Below are 26,235 nucleotides of genomic sequence, written 5' to 3' on the forward strand. Positions count from 1 at the left end.
GGGATTTCATTCTTTCTCATTGCTGACTTGTCCATCATATGACTAACCCACAATTTGTAATCCATTCATCTGGTGATTTACTTTTGGATTGCTTATAATTTTTAGTTTTTATAAATAAATTGTCTATAAACATTTTTGCACATGTCTTATGTGGACATAGCTTTTCATGTCTCTTTTTTAAATGTTTAAGAGTGAAATTGTTGGGGATTTGCACCAGTACAGTTAACTCCATGTCCTTGTTACTGTCAGTCCTTTCAAATTTTAACCATTTTGGATGGTTGTGTAGTGGTAACTCACTGGGGTCATAATTTGCATTTCCTTAATTATTTACTATTTGATTGCTTTTTATTTTCATATTAGGTGAATTGAAGGAAAACAAAAACAAGCAATATGAACAGCTAATATTTGGCATTAATATTTTTTTTCTGGGAGACATCAAGAAGTTTTGAAAAGCAATCACTAATTTAAATAAAAATTAACAGCTGCTGGGTCTAGTCTCCTGTTTATTGCATCTATTGAGATTTTCCCTTTTTTATTCAAAGAATTTATTTTTAATAAGACTTTCAATTAGTTCTTTCCATATTTTTACTCCATTATTTTAATTTCCTTCCATTTTCTTTTTTTTTTTTTATTTGCTTATAGGGAATATTCATCAGGAATACTCATGAGGAATGCCTTTAGTCTCAATGACGAAGGAACCCTACACTTTTGGTTTTTGTGTGTGGAAGAGATATTTTTCTTGGTAAATGCATCTGTGCTGAAAATCTTACACTGTTCATGAAAAAGCAAATATTTCTCTGAAAAGACGACAGAGGGGAACCATCCCGACTTCCTGAAAAAACAGACTCAATTAGGAAAGTTCTCTCTTTTCCTCTCCTCCTCTTCCCCCCCAACTGTGCCCCACCCCTGCTGTTTTTTAAGTGCTTAATTTACTGATAAGGATTTGAATAAACCCGCAATAAGTGAAAAAAAGAGAATTGAAAACAAAAACAGCTTTCTATATTATGGCTATTGTATCTGGATGTATAAAAAAATTAATGTAAAATTTATACGCTTGTAATGTCATAAATGTTAGAGGAATAATATCCATCAGAGAAAGCTAGCAAGAAAAAAGTGTTAATGAGACACAACTCCCTTGCTTTTCATTTCTTTTCTTTTTGCCTTTTTGACCCCCTTCACACATTTCTCTCGCCCCCCACCGTAATATAATTTAAATCCCATTTTTCTCCTAATAGTAATCAAATTGCAAACAATAATTATCTTTTATACATAATACTTTGGGTCTTTTCACATTCTCTTATGTCTTCTTTCTTATTTTGCCCAATATTAATATTTCCTTGATAAAACATTGACCATACCATAAAACAGCATTTTTCTATCATGATTCACGAAGTTTTGTGGCTGTCAGGAAGGCAAACCCTTTAGTTCCAATGATCAATATTAGAAGTGGATTGAACAGAGAGAATACTCACCACCATTTTTAGAAGATAGTGTGGGAACAGGTGATCTTTTTCAGTTTTGTTCTTCTCTGCTAGAAAATACTGTGGTAAAAATTATGGTAGTAATTAGTTCTGTATAGGATAAAATAATTAAGACAACGTAAAAATCAGTCTTGAAAGCAAATCATTGAAATGTATTATGTTACTGATTTTAATAAAAACAGATTATTTTCTTAATTACTTACAGTTTGCAAGCAAGGCACCCACTGTTGTCATCCAGACCACACACAAGATCCCTAGACTCCCAGTCACCAGTCGCCATGCTGTAGATCAGTGGTGTAACACTGAAGAAAACAGAAACAATGATGAAGTTTCATCGTTTCCCAGAAGTCATCAAATGTAAAATTTAAGACCATTGTGTTTTACCCTTAGAGGGCAACCATTCATTTTCTAATTCTTGAATGAGTTCATCCTGAATAAAACTATTTCTCAGCCACATTGAGAACCCTAGTTCTTTGATACCCAAATTTCCTCCCTATTAGCTTCTTGTTGACTTCAGTTCTTTCTTATCAGAAATGGACATACATTTCGTATGTACCTTTCTTGAGTCTTCCTCTACTCAAGCCTTATATGTTGCTTTTCTCTATGATAGACTTTTCACCCCCATCATCTCTATTTGGAACCTTACCTACTGAGTCTTTCCCACCCATTTCCATCCTCTTCTGGAAGATCCAGCCTTTTAAATCTAATTTCATTATGGACGTTGTCCTCTGAAGTGATCAAGAGACAATTCAATGCCATATATGATCTGACTTTTACTGGATTAAACATTATTTTTCTTAATGGTGAGTAAGATGATTAACTACCTAGTCACTTAAGCTAGAAACCTTGTTATCTTATTCTACTCATTTCTCACCTTACCTCCAACTTTCAGTTAATCATGAAGTCATATAAGCTCTACCGCCAAAATACTTTTTTTCTCTATAATCTGTCTTTCCCCTAACAAATTCTGTTAGTTCTTTGAAGCTAAGTGGTTATTGCTTCTTCATCTTTGTAGGTACCCTAAGTCCAGAGCAGGCCCACAGAACAAATTCAGAAATAGTTGTGGGACTGAGTTATATTGAACTGAATTGAAGACTAATATCAAGAATTATTTTAAAATAATTTTAAAATAACACAAAAAAAGTAATAGAATTTTCACAGTAGTTCTTACAAGTAATGCAATTCTGTAGGAATTTGAATCAATGCTATTTTAGGGGAAATGAACATAGTGAAGGACTATTTAAGAGACAAACAATTCCATGGTAATATCCTAAAATAATTAAGGAGAGTGTTGAAGATAGATAATTAGTGTAATGAGGCAATTTTATAGTGGTTTTGAGAGAAGTAATCTTCTAAACCCAAGAATCAAGATCTAGCAAATAACAAAATATATATAATATTGTACCTTTTCTTTTTTTCCTCAACAACCGTTTTCTGTGCTGAAGGTGAGAGGGCCTTGGAAACTTCAGTTCCATGTAGTTTACTTGCTGTTCACTTGATTTGACACTTCTCTGGTTTGTCTTGGGTATTTTTTGCTTCTGTTGAGATTGGAAAATGTTGGTTCTGTGTAGGTTACCTCTTGCTTGTTTACAATACCCTTGTTTTGCTTACTCTTAAACATTATTGTTTGGAAAGACTTAGATTGTTTCAGCTCAATCTTGATATCTTTCTGTGTCTCTCTTTAATATCTATGCAATAGAGAAATGTGAGGAAAAGAGTTACATGGTGACTGTATCAGCTCAGACAGCGAAAATTGCCTTCATTCTGATGTACAAGTAAACATTTAGGTATAACAGTAAAAGGGTAAAAAAGGGAGGAAATGAGAGACTAAATCTCTCTCCCAACTTTGCAGTCCTTCTTCAGAAGAATAATTTTATTCCCCTTTAATGAGATTATACATTTCATTTCCTCTTTGAATCAGGTTTTGAAAGGAGCAGATTAAGGAGTAGATATGTTTTTCCCTCTCAACATTCTCTGTATAATGAATCATGTTGACAATGTGTAGACTATGGCTAAAACACAACTACATTAACAAAGTGTTGATTATTTAAATTTAATATTAAAGTTTTTATTTCAAATCAGGTTGGCATAAAGTTTACTGTATCACTGAAATAACCCATTACTCAGTAGATTCTTTACTAATAGAGGAAAACCCCATCTCTTTCAAGAACTGGGTAGATTCTACATTTGTACAATAACCATGTATCTCTCAATCTGCCAGCCTAACGTCTTTCTTCTACTTAACTAGATTATATTTACCTACAGGCACATACTCACACACAGAGGCAGACACACAGACCATCTAAATTAAAGAGACAAGGCCAATGAATCACCAAAAATAAACAAAAGAAATTAAAAGGTAATGTATAAAATTTTTAAAATTTATTCAATCTCATTAATAAAGAAAGAAAGCAAATGAAAAGAATAGAACAACTTTCACCTGTGAGAACACTAAATAACTGATACTTTTCTGAATTGGCAAATGACTGTGAGTATAAAATTGTCAATAGTTATTAAAACATAAAATATACAGGCTTTTTACCAGCAATTCTATTTTAAGTAATTTATCTTACAAAATATTTTTAAAATATTCAAAGTTGTGTAGCACCTGTTTTTGGTTTTATTTACTAAAAGCTAAATTGGAAAAACAAAAGAACAATAAGTTGTCAAGAGAACGGTTCACAATTAAGGGAGTTGTTAAAGTTATGAGACATTTATACCCTAGTATACCATTGTTTAATATAACAAATATTATTTTAAATTTTTATTTATTTATTTATTTATGGCTGTGTTGGGTCTTTGTTTCTGTGCGTGGGCTTTCTCTAGTTGTGGCAAGGGGGGGCCACTCTTCATCGCGGTGCGCAGGCCTCTCACTATCGCAGCCTCTGTTGTTGTGGAGCACAGGCTCCAGACGCACAGGCTCAGTAATTATAGCTCACGGGCCCAGATGCTCTGCGGCATGTGGGATCTTCCCAGACCAGGGCTCGAACCCGTGTTCCCTGTATTGGCAGGCAGATTCTCAACCACTGTGCCACCAGGGAAGCCCAACAAATATTACTGATGTGTAAAGCAAAATAATAGATTTGTAACGTAATATGTCTTTGGTGGTTACTTGTAGGTAGAGTTTTGGCACGTTTGCACTGCTCTCAATTTTATTGAAAATTAAAGAACATATGTTAAAATCTATTTAAAGGTGAAAATTTGAGTATTTAAAAATATTGAATAATAAATAATTTTATACATAGGGCCTTTTCTATATTTACCCTTCTATAAATTTACTGAGTAAACTCAAAACAACTGGGATAAAGTTATTTTCAAATTAAGAATTTTTTACATTTCCTCAAATTGTTTTCTGAAAGTTTTGACCAATTCATCTAGCACCAGCAAAAATGATATTTAAGAGGAATTGGCATTGTAAGAATGTTGCTGTTTAAATATTTAGAACAATTAAACTATTTTTTGTACCAGAAAAGGAAGAAAAACGACTATTGTTTTCGAAAATAAATAATTGAATAAGCTGATCTAGAAAATGTTAAAAGCGATAGAATCAGGTGGAATATTGGTTCAAATTGAAGCATTACATAGACTTAGATCTCTAATTTCACAACATATAATTGAACAAATTTCAGATAAACTAAAATGTTAATTGTAAACCGTGAGATGATAAAACTGATAAACGATTGAAAGAAAGTATAAGTAAATAATTATAACTTTCTAGTCACACACAGACAAGAAAGAGAGTTAGGTTAAATTATAGAAACATCATTTTTCTTGCTAATGTAAAGATTTTTATCAATAATAATCACATTAAAAGACTTTTATTTCATCACTAACCAAAGAAATACAAACTACTATATTAATGATATACATTTTCACCTACAGAATCAGTAAATATTTATAAGCCAAATGCAACCACACAGAGTTGGACAAAGTGCAGGAAAACAGGCATTCATTTACACGGACTTTTGGTTAATCTAAATCTTTCCCTTCTGGAAAATACTTTGTCAGTATGTAAATATCAAAACCAAATAATAAAAACATCTACTGATCCAACATTTCAAAATAATGTGAAAATGATGGGTTATTTCAAAAAAGAGGCTAAATAGTTGAAAAATAAAATGACAGAAAAATTCCAAGACAAAGAAACAAAAAAGTTCAGGGGATAGCTGGGTTCATACTCCACAACATTGTTTACAAAATGAGCATGTAACATAATTTTACAAAAATTATTTTTTCCTAAACTATCATTTAATACATTCTGAGTTGATTCTTGAAATTAGTGTTAAAAAGTTACATACATTTTTAACTTCTTGAGAGAAGGAAATAAACAAAAGTAATACTCAGTGACTTGAAGGATAAATTTAAAAATAAATTTTGTAGGGGCTTCCGGGAAGATGGCGGAAGAGTAAGATGCGGAGATCACCTTCCTCCCCACAGATACACCAGAAATACATCTACACGTGGAACAACTCCTACAGAACACCTACTGAACGCTGGCAGAATACCTCAGACCTCCCAAAAGGCAAGGGGGGCCACGTACCTGGGTAGGGCAAAAGAAAAAAGAATAAACAGAGACAAAAGAATAGGGACGGTACCTGCACCTCTGGGAGGGAGCTGTGAAGGAGGAAAAGTTTCCACACACTAGGAAGCCCCTTCGCGGGCGGAGACTGCGGGGGGGCGGAGGGGGGAGCTTCGGAGCCGCGGAGGAGAGCACAGCAACAGGGGTGCGGAGGGCAAAGCGGGGAGATTCCCGCACAGAGAATCAGGGCCGACAGGCACTCACCAGCCCGAAAGGCTTGTCTGCTCCCCCGCCGGGGCGGGCGGGGCTGGGAGCTGAGGCTCGGGCTTTGGTCGGAGCGCCGGGAGAGGACTGGGGTTGGCAGCGTGAACACAGCCTGAAGGGGGTTAGTGTGCCACGGCTAGCCGGGAGGGAGTGCGGGGAAAAGTCTGGAGCTGCCGAAGAGGCAAGAGACTTTTTCTTGCCTCTTTGTTTCCCGGTGCGCGAGGAGAGGGGATTAAGAGCGCTGCTTAAAGGAGCTCCAGAGATGGGCGCGAGCCGCGGCTAAAAGCGCGGACCCCAGAGACGGGCATGAGACGCTAAGGCTACTGCTGCCGCCACCAAGAAGCCTGTGTGCGAGCACAGGTCACTATGCACACCCCACTTCCGGCTGGTGCAACGTCACGCTGACCTCTGCCGCCGCAGGCTCGCCCCGCCCTCCGTGCCCCTCCCCCCCCACGCCTGAGTGACCCAGAGACCTCGAATCAGCAGCTCCTTTAACCCCGTCCTGTCTGAACAAAGAACAGACGCCCTCAGGCGACCTACACGCAGAGGTGGGGCCAAATCCAAAGCTGAGTCCCCGGGAGCTGTGAGAACAAAGAAGAGAAAGGGAAATCTCTCCCCGCAGCTGCAGAAGCAGCGGATTAAAGCTCCACAATCAACTTGATGTCTGTGGAATACATGAATACACAACGAATCATCCCAAATTGAGGAGGTGGACTTTGAGAGCAAGATTTATGCTGTATAGCTTTGCTTCCACCATTTGTCCTAGGGTTCTATCCGTCCGTTGTTTTTTTTTTTTTTCTTTTTTTTTCTTAATAATTATTTTTTATTTTAATAACTTTATTATATTTTATCTTACTTTATTTTATTTTACTTTATCTTCTTTCTTTCTTTTTTTCTTCCTTCCCTCCTTCCTTCCACCCTCCCTCCCTCCTTTTCTTTCTTTCTTTCTTTCTACTTATACTAATTCTTTCTTTCTACTTTTTTTCCCTTTTATTCTGAGCCGTGTGGATGAAAGGCTCTTGGTGCTGCAGCCAGGAGTCAGTGCTGTGCATCTGAGGTGGGAGAGCCAACTTCAGGACACTGGTCCACAAGAGACCTCCCAGCTCCACATAATATCAAACAGCAAAAATCTCCCAGAGATCTCCATCTCAACACAAGCACCCAGCTTCACTCAACGACCAGCAAGCTACAGTGCTGGACATCCTATGCCAAACAACTAGCAAGACAGGAACACAACACCACCCATTAGCAGAGAGCCTGCCTAAAATCATAATAAGTCCACAGACACCCCAAAACACACCACCAGACGTGGACCTGCCCAACAGACAAGATCCAGCTTCATCCACCACAACACAGGCACTAGATCCCTTCAACAGGAAGCCTACACAACCCACTGAACCAACCTTAGCCACTGGGGACAGACACCAAAAACAATGGGAACTACGAGCCTGCAGCCTGCAAAAAGGAGACCCCAAACACAGTAAGATAAGCAAAATGAGAAGACAGAAAAACACACAGCAGAAGGAGCAAGATAAAAGCCCTCCAGACCTAACAAATGAAGAGGAAATAGGCAGTCTACCTGAAAAAGAATTCAGGATAGTGATAGTAAAGATGAACCAAAATCTTGGAAATAGAATGGTCAAATTGCAAGAAATATTTAACAAGGACCTAGAAGAACTAAAGATGAAACAAACAATGATGAACAACACAATAAATGAAATTAAAAATACTCTAGATGGGATCAATAGCAGAACAACTGAGGCAGAAGAACGGATAAGTGAACTGGAAGATAAAATAGTGGAAATAACTACTGCAGAGCAGAATAAAGAAAAAAGAATGAAAAGAACTGAGGACAGTCTCAGAGACCTCTGGAACAACATTAAACGCACCAACATTCGAATTACAGGGGTTCCAGAAGAAGAAGAGAAAAAGAAAGGGGCTGTGTAAATATTTGAAGAGATTATAGTTGAAAACTTCCCTAATATGGGAAAGGAAATAGTTAACCAAGTGCAGGAAGCACAGAGAGTCCCATACAGGATAAATCCAAGGAGAAATACGCCAAGACACATATTAATCAAACTGTCAAAAATTAAATACAAAGAAAACATATTAAAAGCAGCAAGGGAAAAACGACAAATAACACACAAGGGAATCCCCATAAGGTTAACAGCTAATCTTTCAGCAGAAACTCTGCAAGCCAGAAGGGAGTGGCAGGACATATTTAAAGTGATGAAGGAGAAAAAGCTGCAAGCAAGATTACTCTACCCAGCAAGGATCTCATTCAGATTTGATGGAGAAATTAAAACCTTTACAGACAAGCAAAAGCTAAGAGAGTTCAGCACCACCAAACCATCTTTACAACAACTACTAAAGGAACTTCTCTAGGCAAGAAGCACAAGAGAAGGAAAAGACCTACAATACCGAACCCAAAACAATCAAGAAAATGGGAATAGGAACATACATATCGATAATTACCTTAAATGTAAATGGACTAAATGCTCCCACCAAAAGACACAGATTAGCTGAATGGATACAAAAACAAGACCCATATATTTGCTGTCTACAAGAGACCCACTTCAGACCTAGAGACACATACAGACTGAAAGTAAGGGAATGGAAAAAGATATTTCATGCAAATGGAAACCAAAAGAAAGCTGGAGTAGCAATTCTCATATCAGACAAAATAGACTTTAAAATAAAGACTATTAGAAGAGACAAAGAAGGACACTACATAATGATCAAGGGATCGATCCAAGAAGAATATATAACAATTGTAAATATTTATGCACCCAACATAGGAGCACCTCAACACATAAGGCAAATACTAACAGCCATAAAAGGGGAAATCGACAGTAACACATTCATAGTAGGGGACTTTAACACCCCACTTTCACCAATAGACAGATCATCCAAAATGAAAATAAATAAGGAAACAAAAGCTTTAAATGATACATTAAACAAGATGGACTTAATTGATATTTATAGGACATTCCATCCAAAACAACAGAATACACATTTTTCTCAAGTGCTCATGGAACATTCTCCAGGATAGATCATATTTTGGGTCACAAGTCAAGCCTTGGTAAATTTAAGAAAATCGAAGTTGTTTCAAGTATCTTTTCCAACCACAACACTATGAGACTAGATATCAATTACAGGAAAAGATCTGTAAAAAATACAAACACATGGAGGCTAAACAATACACTACTTAATAACAAAGTGATCACTGAAGAATTCAAAGAGGAAATAAAAGAATACCTAGAAACAAATGACAGTGGAGACACGATGACCCAAAATCTATGGGATGCAGCAAAAGCAGTTCTAAGAGGGAAGTTTATAGCAATACAATCCTACCTTAAGAAACAGGAAACATCTCGAATAAACAACCTAACCTTGCACCTAAAGCAATTAGAGGAAGAAGAACAAAAAAACCCCCAAAGTTAGCAGAAGGAAAGAAATCATAAACATCAGATCAGAAATAAATGAAAAAGAAATGAAGGAAACGATAGCAAAGCTCAATAAAACTAAAAGCTGGTTCTTTGAGAAGATAAACAAAATTGATAAACCATTAGCCAGACTCATAAAGAAAAAAAGGAAAAAGACTCAAATCAATAGAATTACAAATGAAAAAGGAGAAGTAACAACTTACACTGCAGAAATACAAAAGATCATGAGAGGTTACTACAAGCAACTGTATGCCAATAAAATGGACAACCTCAAAGAAATGGACAAATTCTTAGAAATGCACAACCTGCCAAGACTGAATCAGGAAGAAATCTTGAGAATGAAAAACGGAGCTGGAGGAATCAGGCTCCCTGACTTCAGACTATACTACAAAGCTACAGTAATCAAGACAGTATGGTACTGGCACAAAAACAGAAAGATAGATCAATGGAACAGGATAGAAAGACCAGAGATAAACCCACGCACATATGGTCACCTTATCTTTGATAAAGGAGGCAGGAATGTACAGTGGAGAAAGAACAGCCTCTTCAATAAGTGGTGCTGGGAAAACTGGATAGGTACATGTCAAAGTATGAGAGTAGATCACTCCCTAACACCATACACAAAAATAAGCTCAAAATGGATTAAAGACCTAAATGTAAGGCCAGAAACTATCAAACTCTTAGAGGAAAACATAGGCAGAACACTCTATGACATAAATCACAGCAAGATCCTTTTTGACCCACCTCCTAGAGAAATGGAAATAAAAACAAAAATAAACAAATGGGAACTAATGAAACTTCAAAGCTTTTGCACAGCAAGGAAACCATAAACAAGACCAAAAGACAACCCTCGGAATGGGAGAAAATATTTGCAAATGAAGCAACTGACAAAGGATTAATCTCCAAAATTTACAAGCAGCTCAATAACAAAAAACCAAACAACCCAATCCAAAAATGGGCACAAGACCTAAATAGACATTTCTGCAAAGAAGATATACAGACTGCCAACAAACACATGAAAGAATGCTCAACTTCATTAATCATTAGAGAAATGCAAATCAAAACTACAATGAGATATCATCTCACACCAGTCAGAATGGCCATCATCAAAAAATCTAGAAACAATAAATGCTGGAGAGGGTGTGGAGAAAAGGGAACCCTCTTGCACTGTTGGTGGGAATGTAAATTGATACAGCCACTGTGGAGAACAGTATGGAGGTTCCTTAAAGAACTACAAATAGAACTACCATATGACCTAGCAATCCCACTACTGGGCATATACCCCGAGAAAACCATAATTCAAAAAGAGTCATGTACCAAAATGTTCATTGCAGCTCTATCTACAATAGCCCAGAGATGGAAACAACCTAAGTGTCCATCATTGGACGAATGGATAAAGAAGATGTGGCACATATATACAATGGAATATTACTCAGCCATAAAAAGATATGAAACTGAGCTATTTGTAATGAGGTGGATAGACCTAGAATCTGTCATACAGAGTGAAGTAAGTCAGAAAGAGAAAGACAAATACCGTATGCTAACACATATATATGGAATTTAAGAAAAAAAAATGTCATGAAGAACCTAGGGGTAAGACAGGAATAAAGACACAGACCTACTAGAGAATGGACTTGAGGATATGGGGAGGGGGAAGGGTAATCTGTGACAAAGCGAGAGAGAGGCATGGACATATATACACTACCAAATGTAAGGTAGATAGCTAGTGGGAAGCAGCCACATAGCACAGGGAGATCAGCTCTGTGCTTTGTGACTGCCTGGAGGGGTGGGAGGGAGGGAGACGCAAGAGGGAAGAGATATGGAAACATATGTATATGTATAACTGATTCACTTTGTTATAAAGCAGAAGCTGACACACCATTGTAAAGCAATTATACTCCAATAAAGATGTAAAAAAATAAATAAAAAATAAATTTAAAAATATGTGTAGGAAAATCATAGATATGAAACAATGTAAAATTGTTGCAGGCTGGAATTAAAGTTATATAGTAGGTAATCTGGTGTAAGAACCTCCAGGGAAGATTCTAGTTTGAAAAATAATCTAATAATGACATAAACTTTTCTTATTCAAAGCATGCATGGAAAACTACAAAGGAAGTTTCATGCAACTGCTAATTTGTAGTTTACCTCCTCCACAAAGTACCTATCGGGAAGTGAAAAATAGTGCTTTAATATGACATGACCTTTGGTATTTTGAAAAGTATTTCATAAATTACAGACTTTTTGATTTAAAATGTATAAGAAAAATATTTAATGAGTGCTTAATAAGAGTATTCCTATAACAAGTCTGAGGCCCTATAGGAGAAGAAAAATGAACCAAATTACATATTGTATTAGAGGTTACATTGAACAAAAATACCATAGGATACAGAGAAAAGTATGTAGATTTGTCAGAATAGAAATTATATTTTTGGCTTTACTGGTTAAATTATAATAGATAATTCTTAGTAGTTGGTAACTACTTAGTATTAGTTGATATCACCACCCATAGCAGGGAGATTACATTTTGTTTTTATAGCATGTAATATAGTTTAGTACAGTCTGTTGTGTTACAGTAAATAACTATATAGTTTGGAAGACTTCAGTGGTCACCAGCTTGTAGGTAAAAAAGAAATTATCTTACTATAAATTTCCAAATATTTCTCTGTTGTTAGTTTTTACCTGATGACTGAGAACCTTACTACGGACACCACCTCCCTCAAGCCTCTCCCACTTACTTATGAGTCTAATGTTCATTTGCCCTCTTCTCATCGTTGCGTATGTCCTCCCAGGTACCCTTGTTATTGACCAGTGATGATGAATCACATTCTTCTGATCCATCAGTGTCCAAGTGCACCATCCTCTTACCTCCAGGCCACTCAACTGCTCTGCCTCACCATCTCCACGTGACTTCTCCACTCTGGCTCAGCCAACCCCTCCCATGGGAACACCCTGGTTCTTGTCGTACCTTTAAATGTTTCATCTCAAAAATGTCTTATTAAAACTTCCCACCCTCCACAAACACACTAACTTTTCTAGATTGCTCATTTATCTCTTTCCAACACGAAAATGCTTTGATCTCACTAGCATCTCTAGTCTTGTCTCCAGCTCGACTTTGTTCTAATCTATCAGTCTGCTTCTTACTTCACCTTCCTCCTTGTCCACCTTGATTCCATAATATGTTTCTCTTCTGCCAATCACTAACTTCCTTGAACTTTTTTTGGTCCCACTTGTTCAATAAAATCATTATCTTATATGGTATAAATTATCTGTTTCTCTTTGTCAATGTCTGAGAAGCCAAGTGCTTTTAGAACAGATCAGATTTTCTGCAATATAAATTCATTGTCACCAACATGAAATTGCTTTAACACTGCTGGGAGTCCTGTTACTTTTTTCAGGTCACCATTCTTTCACATTCTCTGAAACCAATTTTATCACACTTTCTCCATTCTTCACAAATCTCTGTCTCTTCCACACCCACTCTTGTTCTCAGAAGATGACCTATATCACAGAAAAATAAAAGCCACCAGATTATCAGACTGAACATCTCTCAGGTTGCTCCCTATATATGCGTGCATCGCATCTTCTCTCCTGTTCAACAGAGCTGTTCTTCCTCTTCGGTAAAGCCAATTTCAACTGTATTTGAATCTATCCACTCCTATCACCGGAGAATCATACACTATTTATCACTCCTCTTTCCTTTTGAATATTCAATGTCTTCTTAATAGTTTCCTTCTCACCAGCTTAAAATTACATGCAATTTTTAATCTTATTAGACCTCAAATCCCAATATAACTACTATCTTCACTCTCTATCACTCTTAAAAAGAAAAATTCTCAGAGTGCCATTGCATTTCATCTCTATTTCTTATCTTTTATTCTCACTACTCAAGCCGTTGCATCCTGGCTCCTGCCCCAGTGATTCCTTGGCATCAGCACACCTTTAGATCATAAGTGATCTCTGCTTCACTAAACGGATCCTTTTATTTCGCTTTTAGATGAGCTTTTAATAGCATTCAACACCATTCACCACTCCCTTCTTTTTAAACATTTCTTCTTAATTCTGTATTTTCTTGGTCTCTTTATCCACAATCATTGTTTCAATGATTTCTTATAACAAGTGTTTATACATGTGTATGTGCTGAAAAGATTTTTCCTTTAGGTTTCAGCTCACTTATCTCCTTGTCAATTAACATCTCCTCTTAGTGCCCCAAATATTAACAACTAAAACTCAACACCTCAAAAATGAAAACAAAGTAAACAAGATCATCATCACAAATGCATTCCTATATTAGTAAAGGTCACCATTTTTTAACTTGTTGAAGGAGTAAGAAATCTGGAGTTCTACTTATTATCTCATTCTCTGTATATCTATGTCAATTACAAGACTTGGCCTATTTTAAATAATACATTATTCTCAGACTGTCTGCCTCTGCTCTGCCTCACCTTTGCAGCTCCATGTGATACTACACTTCTTTCTATCTTAATGCTCCTGCCACATCATTCTTCTTTAAATGAATGGGCCATTCTTCCTAACATCACCAGGTCTTTACACATCCTAATGTCCTTGCCTGAAACACTCTCTCCCTCGTTTCTTTACCTAAGTAACTGTAGGAATTCAATTTGTAAAATACCTATTCCAATCTGCACTCCCTTAGAGATCTTCAGGGAACTCCTACACTAGCTCAGTTACCTTTATGATATTTCTCATAGCACCATGTGGATAATTTACCTTTTCTAGGCAGTAATCAACACGGTAATTTAAAAATAATTTCTGTAGTTATTTGACTGATATATGTTTTCTCCAACAATTCTAATTTCCACAAGGATATGTCTATTATTGTTTATCATTTTAGGACTTGACATATAGTAGGCACCCAAACATGTTACTTAAATGGGTGAATCAGACAATAAATTACAGAACACTCAATAAATTGTGTTTAAACAACTGGATATACTTTTGGGAAAATTAACCTTAACTCCCTATGTCAGGCAAATGAAATACTAAACGTAAGTAATACGTATAAGGGAATGAAACACAGAAATTGTATTTTTAATCTTTGAGTAAGGCCAAGAAACATAGAAAATAAAGACAAATTTTTAAAAATAATATATTTTGTCAGAAAAAAGAAAAAACAACATTTTAATTTATATAACACCCTTTATTTATTAAAATATGAAAACTACATAACTTATGTATATTGTATAACACATATATATAACGTGATGAAGTCTGATGAAAATATAATCAGTTTCGTCTTAGAATGGTTGATTAGGAGTTTCTCCTACTATAGACAACACCAGTTCAGTTTTTAAACAATGAGCTTGCTATTTTTTATATCCAGTTTTCTCAGTAACAGAGCCAAAAAGACATGAAATACTAATCTAAAATAATGAGAACTAGCCATGCGGAAGGGAAGCAAGAGCTGGGACTGGGGCTAGGGTGGGGAAGGGAAGAGGTGGGTAAGGGGGCGAGGGTGTGGTTGCAGACGAAGGAGGGGCCATAAGAGCCGGAGCCTAGGATTAGGAGATTGGGAGCAGTGATGCCACCCAGCCACGTTTTCTCCTGCGGCAGAATCTACCCTTCCCTCTTCTACCCCTCTTCCTCGGCTCGTCAGTGGGGGCTGAGGCGGGTAGAATCCAGCCGTCAGAGATCTTAAGAGAAAAACCCAAGATAGAAAAGCATCGGTAAAATTTAAATAAGAAGGGGAGTTAGTCAAGGCAAATGTTCTAAGAGGATAAACCAATATTGAAATTTAATTTGGGTTCCGAGAGTAGAAGAATGTTGATGACCTATTAAGAGCAAGTTTATTTGAATGCCAGAAAAGAAAGTTTGAGCAGAGCACTGAACTGGAGAAGAGAAGGCACAGACAGGTGCCGATTCAGATTCGGTACAATCAGGTGCTAAGTTTTTAGGAGATTTTACCTCTAAAACATTTTTTCAATTTTTTACCTCTTCTCCATCTATGTTATTTTTCTTATCTGAGATATTATTTACAGGGTCTTCCCATCTCTTTTATTTCAGTTGTTGGCTTAAAACGCCATAAGTACAAGTTCAATCATGCTGCTTTCCAAATTATTCAGTTGGTGATTCCCTGCTTCAACGCCTTTTTGAAGCACTTGTATAAAGTTGGATGGGTAATAAATCCTTGATCCTAAATCAGGGCTTGAAAGTTTGAGAGGCAGCCTTTGTGATGTATGCTTTGGACACATATCAGAAGCCACCGTTATTTAAATTTCCATCCTATCCTAATATGTGTGAGGTTCGATAGCAACACTGGTCTCTCCTTTTACCTAAGTTCTGACAGTGAGTTCCTGAATCTTTAAGATGCTGCCCATGGCTTGTGATTTATACATTGTACATTTTATATTATGTGTTTTATATATTAGTGTACATATTATAATTTATACCAAATTTTTCTTCCCGACCTACAGAAAATCCATCATGACATTTTCAGGCTATTTGGTACAAGAAGTAAAAATACTCAAACTTAATTGAATGTATATTGTTTGCTACTCATTAATTTCATTCCTTAAACTAATAATTATTAAGAGTGTATAATATAGCTGTGTCTCTGCTACACACTGAAGAGAGACGGTCACTGGAGTCCAGTTTTTTAGTCTATTTGAGAAAAATAGAGCCATGGTTATAAGTAATTGTGTAAGGGACAGTGAAATGGGTGTGCAGCTTTAAAGAGAACCACAAAATCAAATCCTGACATGGGTTGAAGTAGGGTGGAGGTTTAAAAATTTTTATTTTAAGAAATAGTAACTGATTTGAGTCCTAAAGAGTTACTAAGAGTTAATGATGTAAGTTAGGGGGAAAGCAGACAAAACAAGGAAAGCAACATAAAATCATGAACAGAGCAAACAGTCCTTGTGGCAACACAAAGCATTAAGAGGGTGGAGAGAGGAAATAAAACTGAAAAGATGGCAGGAGTGAGGAACAATTTTGCATCTCTTTCAGCAGCCTTATTGTGATTTCATAGACAGTGGAAGTTTATCATGTTATGTAAGTAATATGACATTGACCGATTTGAGTTTTAAATATATAACTGGCTGCTGTGCAGAAATGGAATTGGCTTTTAAGAACAAAGACAGTCCTAAGGAGACAGTTATAAGGCAGCAGCCAGTTCAGGAGAAAAATGATAAAGGTTTTAATGAGAGATGTCATAATCGGATGACATGTAGGATGTCGTAAATAATAATGATAATAATTAATAATAAAAATAATAATAGGTTTAGGAGCGATGCTATCAGGGCTTGATGAATGAGTGAAATTCAGGAGACTAAAAAGGAAAGAGGAGAGGGAAATTTAAGGATGATACTGGCATTTTCTTGGGAACTGAGTTGGCACTAGAGGTAGAGATGACATAACCTTTGGACATCTTTAGCATGAGGTGTCCATCCTCAGAGTCTGGGAATTCATTCCACCCAAACCTGGAATTTAAAATACAAAGGAAAAGGCTTCAAATGACTAAAGTGGGCCTTCTCTGCCATATATCAAACAAATAAGTGGTGGAGTCTCTATAAAAACTTTGATTTAGTTCTTTAAGTCTCTAGATAAAGATGTGAAAACGTTTTGAGTTCCTCCAGCCTTCTTTTCTGTTCAGAAGATCTGCTTTTAAATATAGAAGACAAATCTGTCTTGCTTCTTGTTTCCTGTCTGTCTCAAAACAGAAGTAAAAGTTCTAAGTTAGAACCATCAGTATAAATTAAATTAATTAAATATATCAAAGTTCATATTATTTTCATATACAATTGACCCTCCACATCTGCAGGCTCCACATCCCTATATCACACCAACCACTGATAGAAAATATTTGAAAAAAAATTGCAGAAAGTTTCAAAGAAGCAAAACTTGAATGCACTGCACACTGGCAACTATTTACATAGTGGAGTTTGTTTTTCCTGAATTAAAAAATAATTTTTCTTTTTGATTTTTCTTGGGGTATAGTTGATTTACAATGTTGTGTTAGTTTCTGCTGTACAGCAAAGTGAATCAGTTATACATATATCCACTCTTTTTTAGATTCTTTTCCCATACAGGCCATTATAGAGTATTGAGTAGAGTTCCCTGTGCTACACAGTAGGTCCTTATTAGTTATCTGTTTTATATATAGTAGTGTGTATGTGTCAATCCCAATCTCCCAATTTATCGTCCCCACCCCCAGGTAACCATAAGTTTATTTTCTACATCTGTAGCTCTATTTTTGTTTTGTAGATAAGTTCATTTGTAGCCTTTTTTTTAGATTCCACATATAGCGTTTACATTGAATTTAAACTATTTTCATAGCATTTCCATTGTATAAGGTATTATAAGTAGTCTAGAGATGACTTAAAGTATACAGGAGGATGAGCAAAGGTTATATACAAGTCCCTTTTCTACAAGGGACTTGTACATCTGCAGATTTTGTTATACAACAGTGGGGGGGGGGGGTCCTAGAACTAATCCCCCATGGATACTGAGGGGCAACTGTATACCCAGTTTAAACCTTGTTAAAATCCCTGAAATATTTCCTGAGAAAAAATAGCAAACAGAAAAATCCAACAAAAACTACTTGAAATCTGAGCATTTAGATTCATATAATATGTATTTTTAGGTCTATAAATTCTTCATCCTGTAACAAAATGTATTTCAAGAATTAATGTTTTCTTTTTCAAATGAGCATCAAGTAAATTAATTTCCCAGTAGGAAGACTATATCCAATTGAAATATCAGTACAACTCAAATTGAACATATTTCATGAATTAAATCGCCCACTTTACTAGGTTCTAACAATAATTCAAAGGTATGCAAAAATTTACTCTTCATTTATGAGAAAATAAGACAGTTTGCAATTTTATTCTGAACTTAAAATGGTATATACCATCCTTTTATATTTTTGTACTTTTTATTGTTAGTCTTTTAAAATTCTAGATTTTTCCCACACTTCCCAAGTATACACACAACTAATAATTGAAATGCCAATCTCTACAATCTTGGGTAAGACTTTTTGTAGAATTTAGCTAGATTTTAAACTACATACTTTTAAAAAACTTTGCCAGCCAAAACTTTCAGGAATTTAGTCTTGTATTTCCTCTTTCATTCTCAGTGAATCTGTAGTTGATTTTGTACATCAGTCAAGACAGTATGGTACTGTCACAAAAATAGAAATATAGATCAATGGAATAAGACAGAAAGCCCAGAGATAAAGCCGGGCACCTACGGTCATCTAATCTATGACAAAGGAGGTCAGAATATACAATGGAGAAAAGACCCTCTCTTCAATAAGTGGTGCTGGGAAAACTGGACAGCTACATGTAAAGGAATGAAATTAGAACACTCCCCAACCCCATACAAAAAAACAAACTCAAAATGGATTAAAGACCTAAATATAAGGCCAGACACTATGAAACTCTTAGACAAAACATAGGCACAATACTCTTTGAGAAATCGCAGCAAGATCTTTTTTGATCCCGCTCCTAGAGTAATGAAAATAAAAACAAAAATAAATAAATGGGACCTAATTAAACTTCAAAGCTTTTGCACAGCAAAGGAAACCATCAACAAAAAGAAAAGAAAACCCACAGAATGGGAGAAAATATTTGCAAACGAAGTGACTGGCAAGGGATTAATCTCCAAAATATGCAAACAGCTCAGCAACTCAATGTAAAAAGAAACAACCCGATCAAAAAATGGGCAGAACACCTAAATAGACATTTCTCCAAAGAAGACATACATATGGCCAAGAGGCACATGAAAATATGCTCAACATCACTAATTACTAGAGAAATGCAAATCAAAACTACAATGACCTATCACTTCACACCAGTCAGAATGGCCATCATCAAAAAACCTACAAACAATAAATGCTGGAGAGGGTGTGGAGAAAAAGGAACCCTCCTACACTGTTGGTGGGAATGTACAGCCACTACAACGTACAAATTGATACAGCCAGTATGGCGAACATTATGGAGGTTCCTTAAAAATACTAAAAATAGGGCTACCATATGACCCAGCAATCCCACTCCTGGGCATATACCTGGAGAAAACCATAATTCAAAAAGATACATGCACCCCAGTGTTCATTTTAACACTATTTACAATAGTCAGGACACAGAAGCAACCTAAATGTCCATCAACAGATGAATGGATAAAGAAGATGTGGTACATATGTATATATGTGGTACATATATACAATGGAATATTACTCAGCCATAAAAAAGAACAAAATAATGCCATTTGCAGCAACATGGATGGACCTAGCAATTGTCATACTGAGTGAAGAAAAACAGTATCATATGATATCACTTATATGCGGAATCTAAAAAAGAAAGGGTACAAATGAACTTATTTACAAAACAGAAGTAGAGTCATGGATGTAGAAAACAAACTTATGGTTACCAGGGGACAAGGCGGGGGTTGGAGGAGGAATAAATTGGGAGATTGGGATTGACATATACACACTACTACTATATATAAAATAGATAACTAATAAGAACCTGCTGTATAGCAAAGTGAAAACTACTCAGTACTCTGTAATGGGTAAAGAATCAAAAAAAAAAAAAAAAGAGTGGATATATGTATATGTATAACTGATTCACTTTACTGTACACCTGAAACTAACACAGCATTGTAAATCAACTATATGCTAATAAAAATTTTTTTAAATGACCCTCACTTACTTTAGGTTAAAGGAATTTTGACAAATCTATTTTCTAAAAATAGAAAGCAAAACAAAGAGCTAAATATTAAACAATTATTAAATATAAAAGAATTAAACATTAAAGATTTTAAAAAATATTAAATTTTTTTTAAAAATTAAAAAATTAAATATTAATTTAAATATTAAAGAATTAAATACAAATATTCAGTAGAATAAGTAGCTTTTTAAATATATTAATCTCTGATAAATGTTATTCCTATATACAGAAATTTCAAGTTTGTAAAGTATAATTCTTTGGTTCTATAATGGAACGTTAATTAAGACAAATTACTTTTAAAACACATCACTTTCAACCAGAAAGAAAAGGGAGAAAAGAAATTAAAGATGTGAGTGAAATTAATATATTGAAAATCTGCTAGGAAGACTTCTGCAAGCAACTTGAGAAATAGATGACTACGTCAATTTGTTTTAATTAATTTTTTTAAATTTCTGCTTTTTGTTATTATTGATATTTCTTTGCATTTTTTACATTCTTTATATATTATGTGGTAAACCATTTATCATTTATATTTCCCACTGTATTTGTTCTAAACGCTTATTTCCACAGGTCACAATTGTAAATGAGTAAGTAGATTTTGAAATATAAAAAAAAGACTCCCAAAGACTAAGTATTTATGACAAATGATATTTTTTTAATTCATTTATATAACTCTCAGAAAATCAAACAGGTTCTGAGTTTCTAAGTTTTCTGTGCTTCTCTGTTTTTTCTCCTTTAACTCTAGACTCTGGCTTCTTCTATCATGAAGTCATTTATCAGTTTCTGTCACAAAAAAAAAGAGTTATGAATAACGTGAAGTGCCAATAGAAGAAAGGCAGGCAGGTCTTGAATATGGAATGTTATTGAGATGTGCAGACCTCATCAGTTTTTTTTTAACTTTCTTCTGAGTGTTTAGCACAGACAGGCTTCTCACACACACATGAAGAGGACATAGTGCAGGTATCCATGCCAACAGTGTTCACATTTGCATACACACAATTCCCCTGGAAATCCGTACTTGGCTTTGGTAGACTCCTGAGAAATTTAGGAAACACAAGTCACTGGCCACTCACTGTGTTCAAATTAAGTAGCATTACTTAAGAACATGTTATGTGAAACCGATTATACCTGGCGCTGTAGGGAACTCAAGGGAGTAAAGGCACTCTCCCTCTTTGCAAAGAACTCATACATGTATATATACAAAAAGAGATAGACATTAAGTCATAAATAAGCTTCACAAAATGTGATAGTTATTTATGAGTATTTATAAGTGGGAAAAGGTACACCTGTATAGAGAAGAAGAGAATGGTCCAGCTGGAAAATTATGGCAATAGCAGGAAAGACAGGACATATGATCTGGGGTACATAATTAAGTTTAAGTACAGATTAGCATGATAGAAACCACATGCATGTACAGCTACCATTGGAGGAGGGATATTTACTTATAAATACATTAGATATAAAAGCTAGCCAAAATTAGTAATGAAATTTAGAATATATATGTATATGTATATATGTGTGTGTGAGTGAGTGTGTGTGTGTGTTTATCCTTAAATAACCTGGATTTGAACTACGCAGTTCTACCTATATGCGGATTTTTTCAATGGTAAATACTACAGTACTACAGGTTGGTTTAACTGTGGTTGGTTTAACATGTAGTTTTGGAACTGCCTATAGAAGGGTAGACTATAAGTTCTAAGCAGATTTTCCACTACATGGAGGGGTTAGTGCCCCTAACACCCTTGCATTATTCATGGGTTAACTGTATATTTCAGGACACTTGCCTCTGCTCTGATAATGTTCATTTTACTTTAATTCACATTTTACTTTAATTTACCACTGATATAAATGCCAGAGGGTAGATGTTATCAAATATGCTGATTGAATTTAGTCCTTTACTAAAGGTCTAGATTATAAAGAGCATTTTAGATCCATGTTAACAAGACTATTTTTCATCAACTCTAGAGCAAAGCTGGTTGTTCAGTACTATCTAAAAAAAAAAAAAAGGCAAAGCTTATTTCGTGATTTATTAAATGCATAGTACATTTCTTTTAAAAATGCCAAAGGAACTAGAAAAAAAATTCTGAACTGTGTTGGGCATATTAAATCGCCAAAATATTTCATATGTTATTTCATTCATTAACTCAACATACCTATTGAATGTTCTATGTTCCAAACATTGTACAAGGTTTGAAGCAGAGGAAAACTTTCAATTCACAAAATTCCAGTAATTAAAATGATCAACAATAAAGTTAGAATAGACTAACAATTTGATGCAATAGTGCAGGCAAGGCTGGGAAAATATTCAAGAATATTTACACATAAAATATTTACACAAACTATGAAATACTTAAGGGACATGTAAAAAGGCTAAAATTATTTAAATATTAAATTTTAGTATATGATAAATGATATTAAAATCAGTGATGAAAGTAAAATGAATCATTTAAACAATACTGACAATTGATTACTTAATTGAAATACACATAGACATATAATTATATCTACATATGAACATACATGTACATGTTTCAGCTTTCTACCTTATGTCTTAAAATAAATTTCAAATGAACAAAGACAATCTCATTATACTTCAATGTTAACCATTTGTTCATATAATAAAAGCAAATAAACTTAAAAGGACAAATTATTAAAGGAAAACACTGGTAAGATATGTGTGCAAGAGAAGTCACAAACTTAATATATAAGGAATCATACCAAGAAATAAAAGGTAAATATTATAAAATGGTCAAAAGTATTATTATAAGTTATAAGAAAAACAGCCTCACTAAACATAAGAATAATATAACCTAAAGGAACAAAATAAAAATAATCAGCTATCAAAATTATCAAACTTTGAAATATTATCTAAGATTGGCACACAGTGATGAAACAGCTTGAAAATATTTTTTCTGCCATAGCTGTCTAATGCAGTGTTTCTGAATAGCAATAGAAAAATATGTACTTAAAACCAAAAAAAATCCCAAATTATTTGGCTGAGGAAAGACAATTTTATCTATACCTCTTCCCAATAAAAATACCAGAGAGGTCCCCATATTCATACTAATGATATTCCTCCCCACATTATATTTCTTATCTGAAATTGTAATCATTCAGCTCATCTAATAATAAGGGTATATTTACACTAATTATGAAATATCTAAGTGACTTTATGATTTACAAAATTGCTGACAGTATAGTATGAAATAAAAACAAGAAATAAAGAGGTCTAAATTCAATCCCTCTTTGAGAAGAGAAATGATCTTCTCTATTTCCTCAAGATCTTTAGGCCAAAGGATCTTCTCTATTTCCTCAAGCTCTTTAGGCCAAAGACATTGAAAAAGGAGTAAGGAATTGGATTTTATACCAGAAACTTACAGGCCAGGAGAAGGAAGGGAGCCATCCACCCACTTCCATTGATTGTCCTCTTCATTATAAGACAGGCCAAGCCAAGTGTGATTTGCTGCAAGTAACTTCATGATGTACTACATGGAACCAAAATACACAAAGGTGTTAATACTAAGAGTGCGTTAGAGATAAAAATATAGAACTTGTGTCTAAAGAATCATAAAAATAATGCAGTCTGTATATGTCCACTGATAAATAAAACATTAAAAAATATTTCAGTTCTTCAGTGTCTGTGCATTTCTTAAACCAGGAATTAAACACCAAGAAGAAAAAAAAAAGACAGAGCTAATAGAAAATTTTATTTTATTTTCTTTAGCTTAGTTCCAGTAATGATAAAGGTTTTTATTTCCCCAGTGTATTTTAGAAATATTTAAGTTGTAAAAAGAAAGGGCACAGCATTAACTGTATTGTAATTTCATCCGATTTTTTACACTTACATATATTTTTTAAGTCTATCACACAAATGCATGCACTTGGTTTTAGAAGTCAAATGATGCTAAATATTGATATATACAAAATAGTAGTCATTTCCTCCCTCAATGAATGCCATTCTCCAGAGGCAATTAACCGTTCCTAACTCTTTATTAGTTCTATGACTTCCTATTTTATGAAGGCAGAATTTTTAGTCTCATGCCCTATCTTCTCACCTCCTGTATCCTTTTGATATAGTTATTTCACAGTTTTTACTAGGTAAAATTTACCATACTTTTACTAGGTAAATATTATTTTTTTCTGAACCGAATAGTAAGCGATGATTATAATAGAAAATTTTATATTTAAGAAGACACCACACCAAGATATGAATTACTTTCTTATTTTATCATTTATTTAATGTTGTGCCTATTCTTAGAGCTTGAGATATATCATTGAACAAAAATGAGAAAGATCCCTGCTTCTGGGGGATGTGGGCCAGACAGAAGTAAAAAACATAGGTGTAAATGATATGATACATAAGAAGGTGACAAGTGCTATAAAAAGTTAAAGCAGGGTAAGAATGCCTAAACGCACAGAGGAGGGTCTGGCGGTGGGGTGGGCACTGGTACACAGGTTGCAATTTTTTTTTTTTTTTTTTTTTTTTTTAGTACACGGGCCTCTCACTGTTGTGGCCTCTCCCGTTGCGGAGCACAGGCTCCAGACGCGCAGGCTCAGCGGCCATGGCTCACGGGTCTAGCCGCTCCGCGGCATGTGGGATCTTCCCGGACCGGGGCACGAACCTGTGTCCCCTGCATCGGCAGGCGGACTCTCAACCACTGCGCCACCAGGGAAGCCCGACACAGGTTGCAATTTTAAGTAAGGTTGCCAGGGCAGGTCTCATTAAGAAGGTGACAACTGAATAAATAGTTGAAGGACATGAAGTAGTTCGCCGTGGTTGCATCTGAGAGAAGAGTTCTGCATGCAAACACAGTGTTTCTGCAGTGAATGCATGCATGGTGTGTTAGGAAAGAAAGGTGTGTTGATGTGGAGCACGCCAGGGAAAGATGAGTGGAAAACGAAGCAGGAGAGTGCCCCTTACCCTGGTTTCAGAGCTGCAGGTGAGCCCTTCCTTCTCCTGGTGGCTACTATACACTTATCCCAGAAGTAAAGAATGAACTACAATCTCACCATCAATCTACTCCTTTCTGTCTTTAAAAATGTAGCATTCAAAGAGATGCAAAGATCCGAACACTCTAACCAAGAAACAATTTGCACAGTTTGGTGGTAGCAGTGGTCTCTGTATTGTACCCAGTGACTCAGAGAAGGTCCACACCTGTCTCCTAGGAAAGAAAATATTTACAACTCAGAGCCCACAGAACCTCACAAACAAGGCCTCATGTCTTCACACGTTCTCCCACTTCAAAGAATGAGGCTGTTATTAAAAATTACTATGTACTCGGAATTTTCTCACTTCCAAATTACCTTGTTCCACATTTAGTTCTTGTAGAGCCTCAGTGATATACTCATTCTGTTTTTGGAGCTGCTGTAAGATTTCTATATAAGACAGCAAGACTTAACATTAGATAGGAATACACATGTCATCTGATTTTTTACTGTGCAAGAGTCATAATAATAATAATGATCAAGTGGCAAAACGTACAAATAATTTTAGTCCAATTCCCTTCCCTACTTAATTAGCTTCATCTCTGGCTGAAGTAATCAGCTGCTTAGAAACCATCCTTTTAAAATGCACAACTTAGTTATTATAGTCAGCAATACTGTATTATAAGCACAAAGTTGCTAAGAGATTAAAACCTAATTGTCAACACAAAAAGGAAATGATAGTTATGTAACATGATAAAGGTGTTAGCTAACACTATTGTAGTAATCATACTGCAATATATAAATGTATCAAACACACATGTTGTACCCCTCCAAATTACACAAGGTTATACATCAATCATATCTCAGTAAAAAAAAAAAAAAACAGTTTTTTAACATGACGAATCACTAATGGA

At 35.3% G+C, this 26,235-nt stretch overlaps 1 protein-coding gene across 5 annotated transcripts in view; it reads right to left on the reverse strand.

Moving 5' to 3' along the window:
- Positions 1-11,971: 11,971 nt before the first annotated feature.
- The window catches only part of LOC105748597 (C-type lectin domain family 12 member B-like), a 34,239-nt gene continuing 19,975 nt past the window's right edge, over positions 11,972-26,235 (reverse strand). For 3 of the 5 annotated variants that reach the window (XM_033408101.2, XM_049694952.1, XM_033408099.2), the window contains 5 exons: positions 25,700-25,771; positions 25,406-25,557; positions 23,774-23,880; positions 21,274-21,430; positions 21,019-21,178 (listed from right to left, as the gene is read on the reverse strand). In XM_033408101.2, coding sequence (XP_033263992.1) covers positions 21,289-21,430; positions 23,774-23,880; positions 25,406-25,557; positions 25,700-25,771 — 473 coding nt within the window. In that variant the 3' untranslated portion in view covers positions 21,019-21,178; positions 21,274-21,288. Of the gene's footprint in view, positions 13,212-21,018; positions 21,179-21,273; positions 21,431-23,773; positions 23,881-25,405; positions 25,558-25,699; positions 25,772-26,235 lie in introns of those variants that run through there. The other 2 variants (XM_049694951.1, XM_049694953.1) reach the window with 2 other exon arrangements.

Source organism: Orcinus orca, chromosome 11 (assembly GCF_937001465.1).
Source record: "Orcinus orca chromosome 11, mOrcOrc1.1, whole genome shotgun sequence".
Lineage (NCBI taxonomy): Eukaryota > Metazoa > Chordata > Mammalia > Artiodactyla > Delphinidae > Orcinus > Orcinus orca.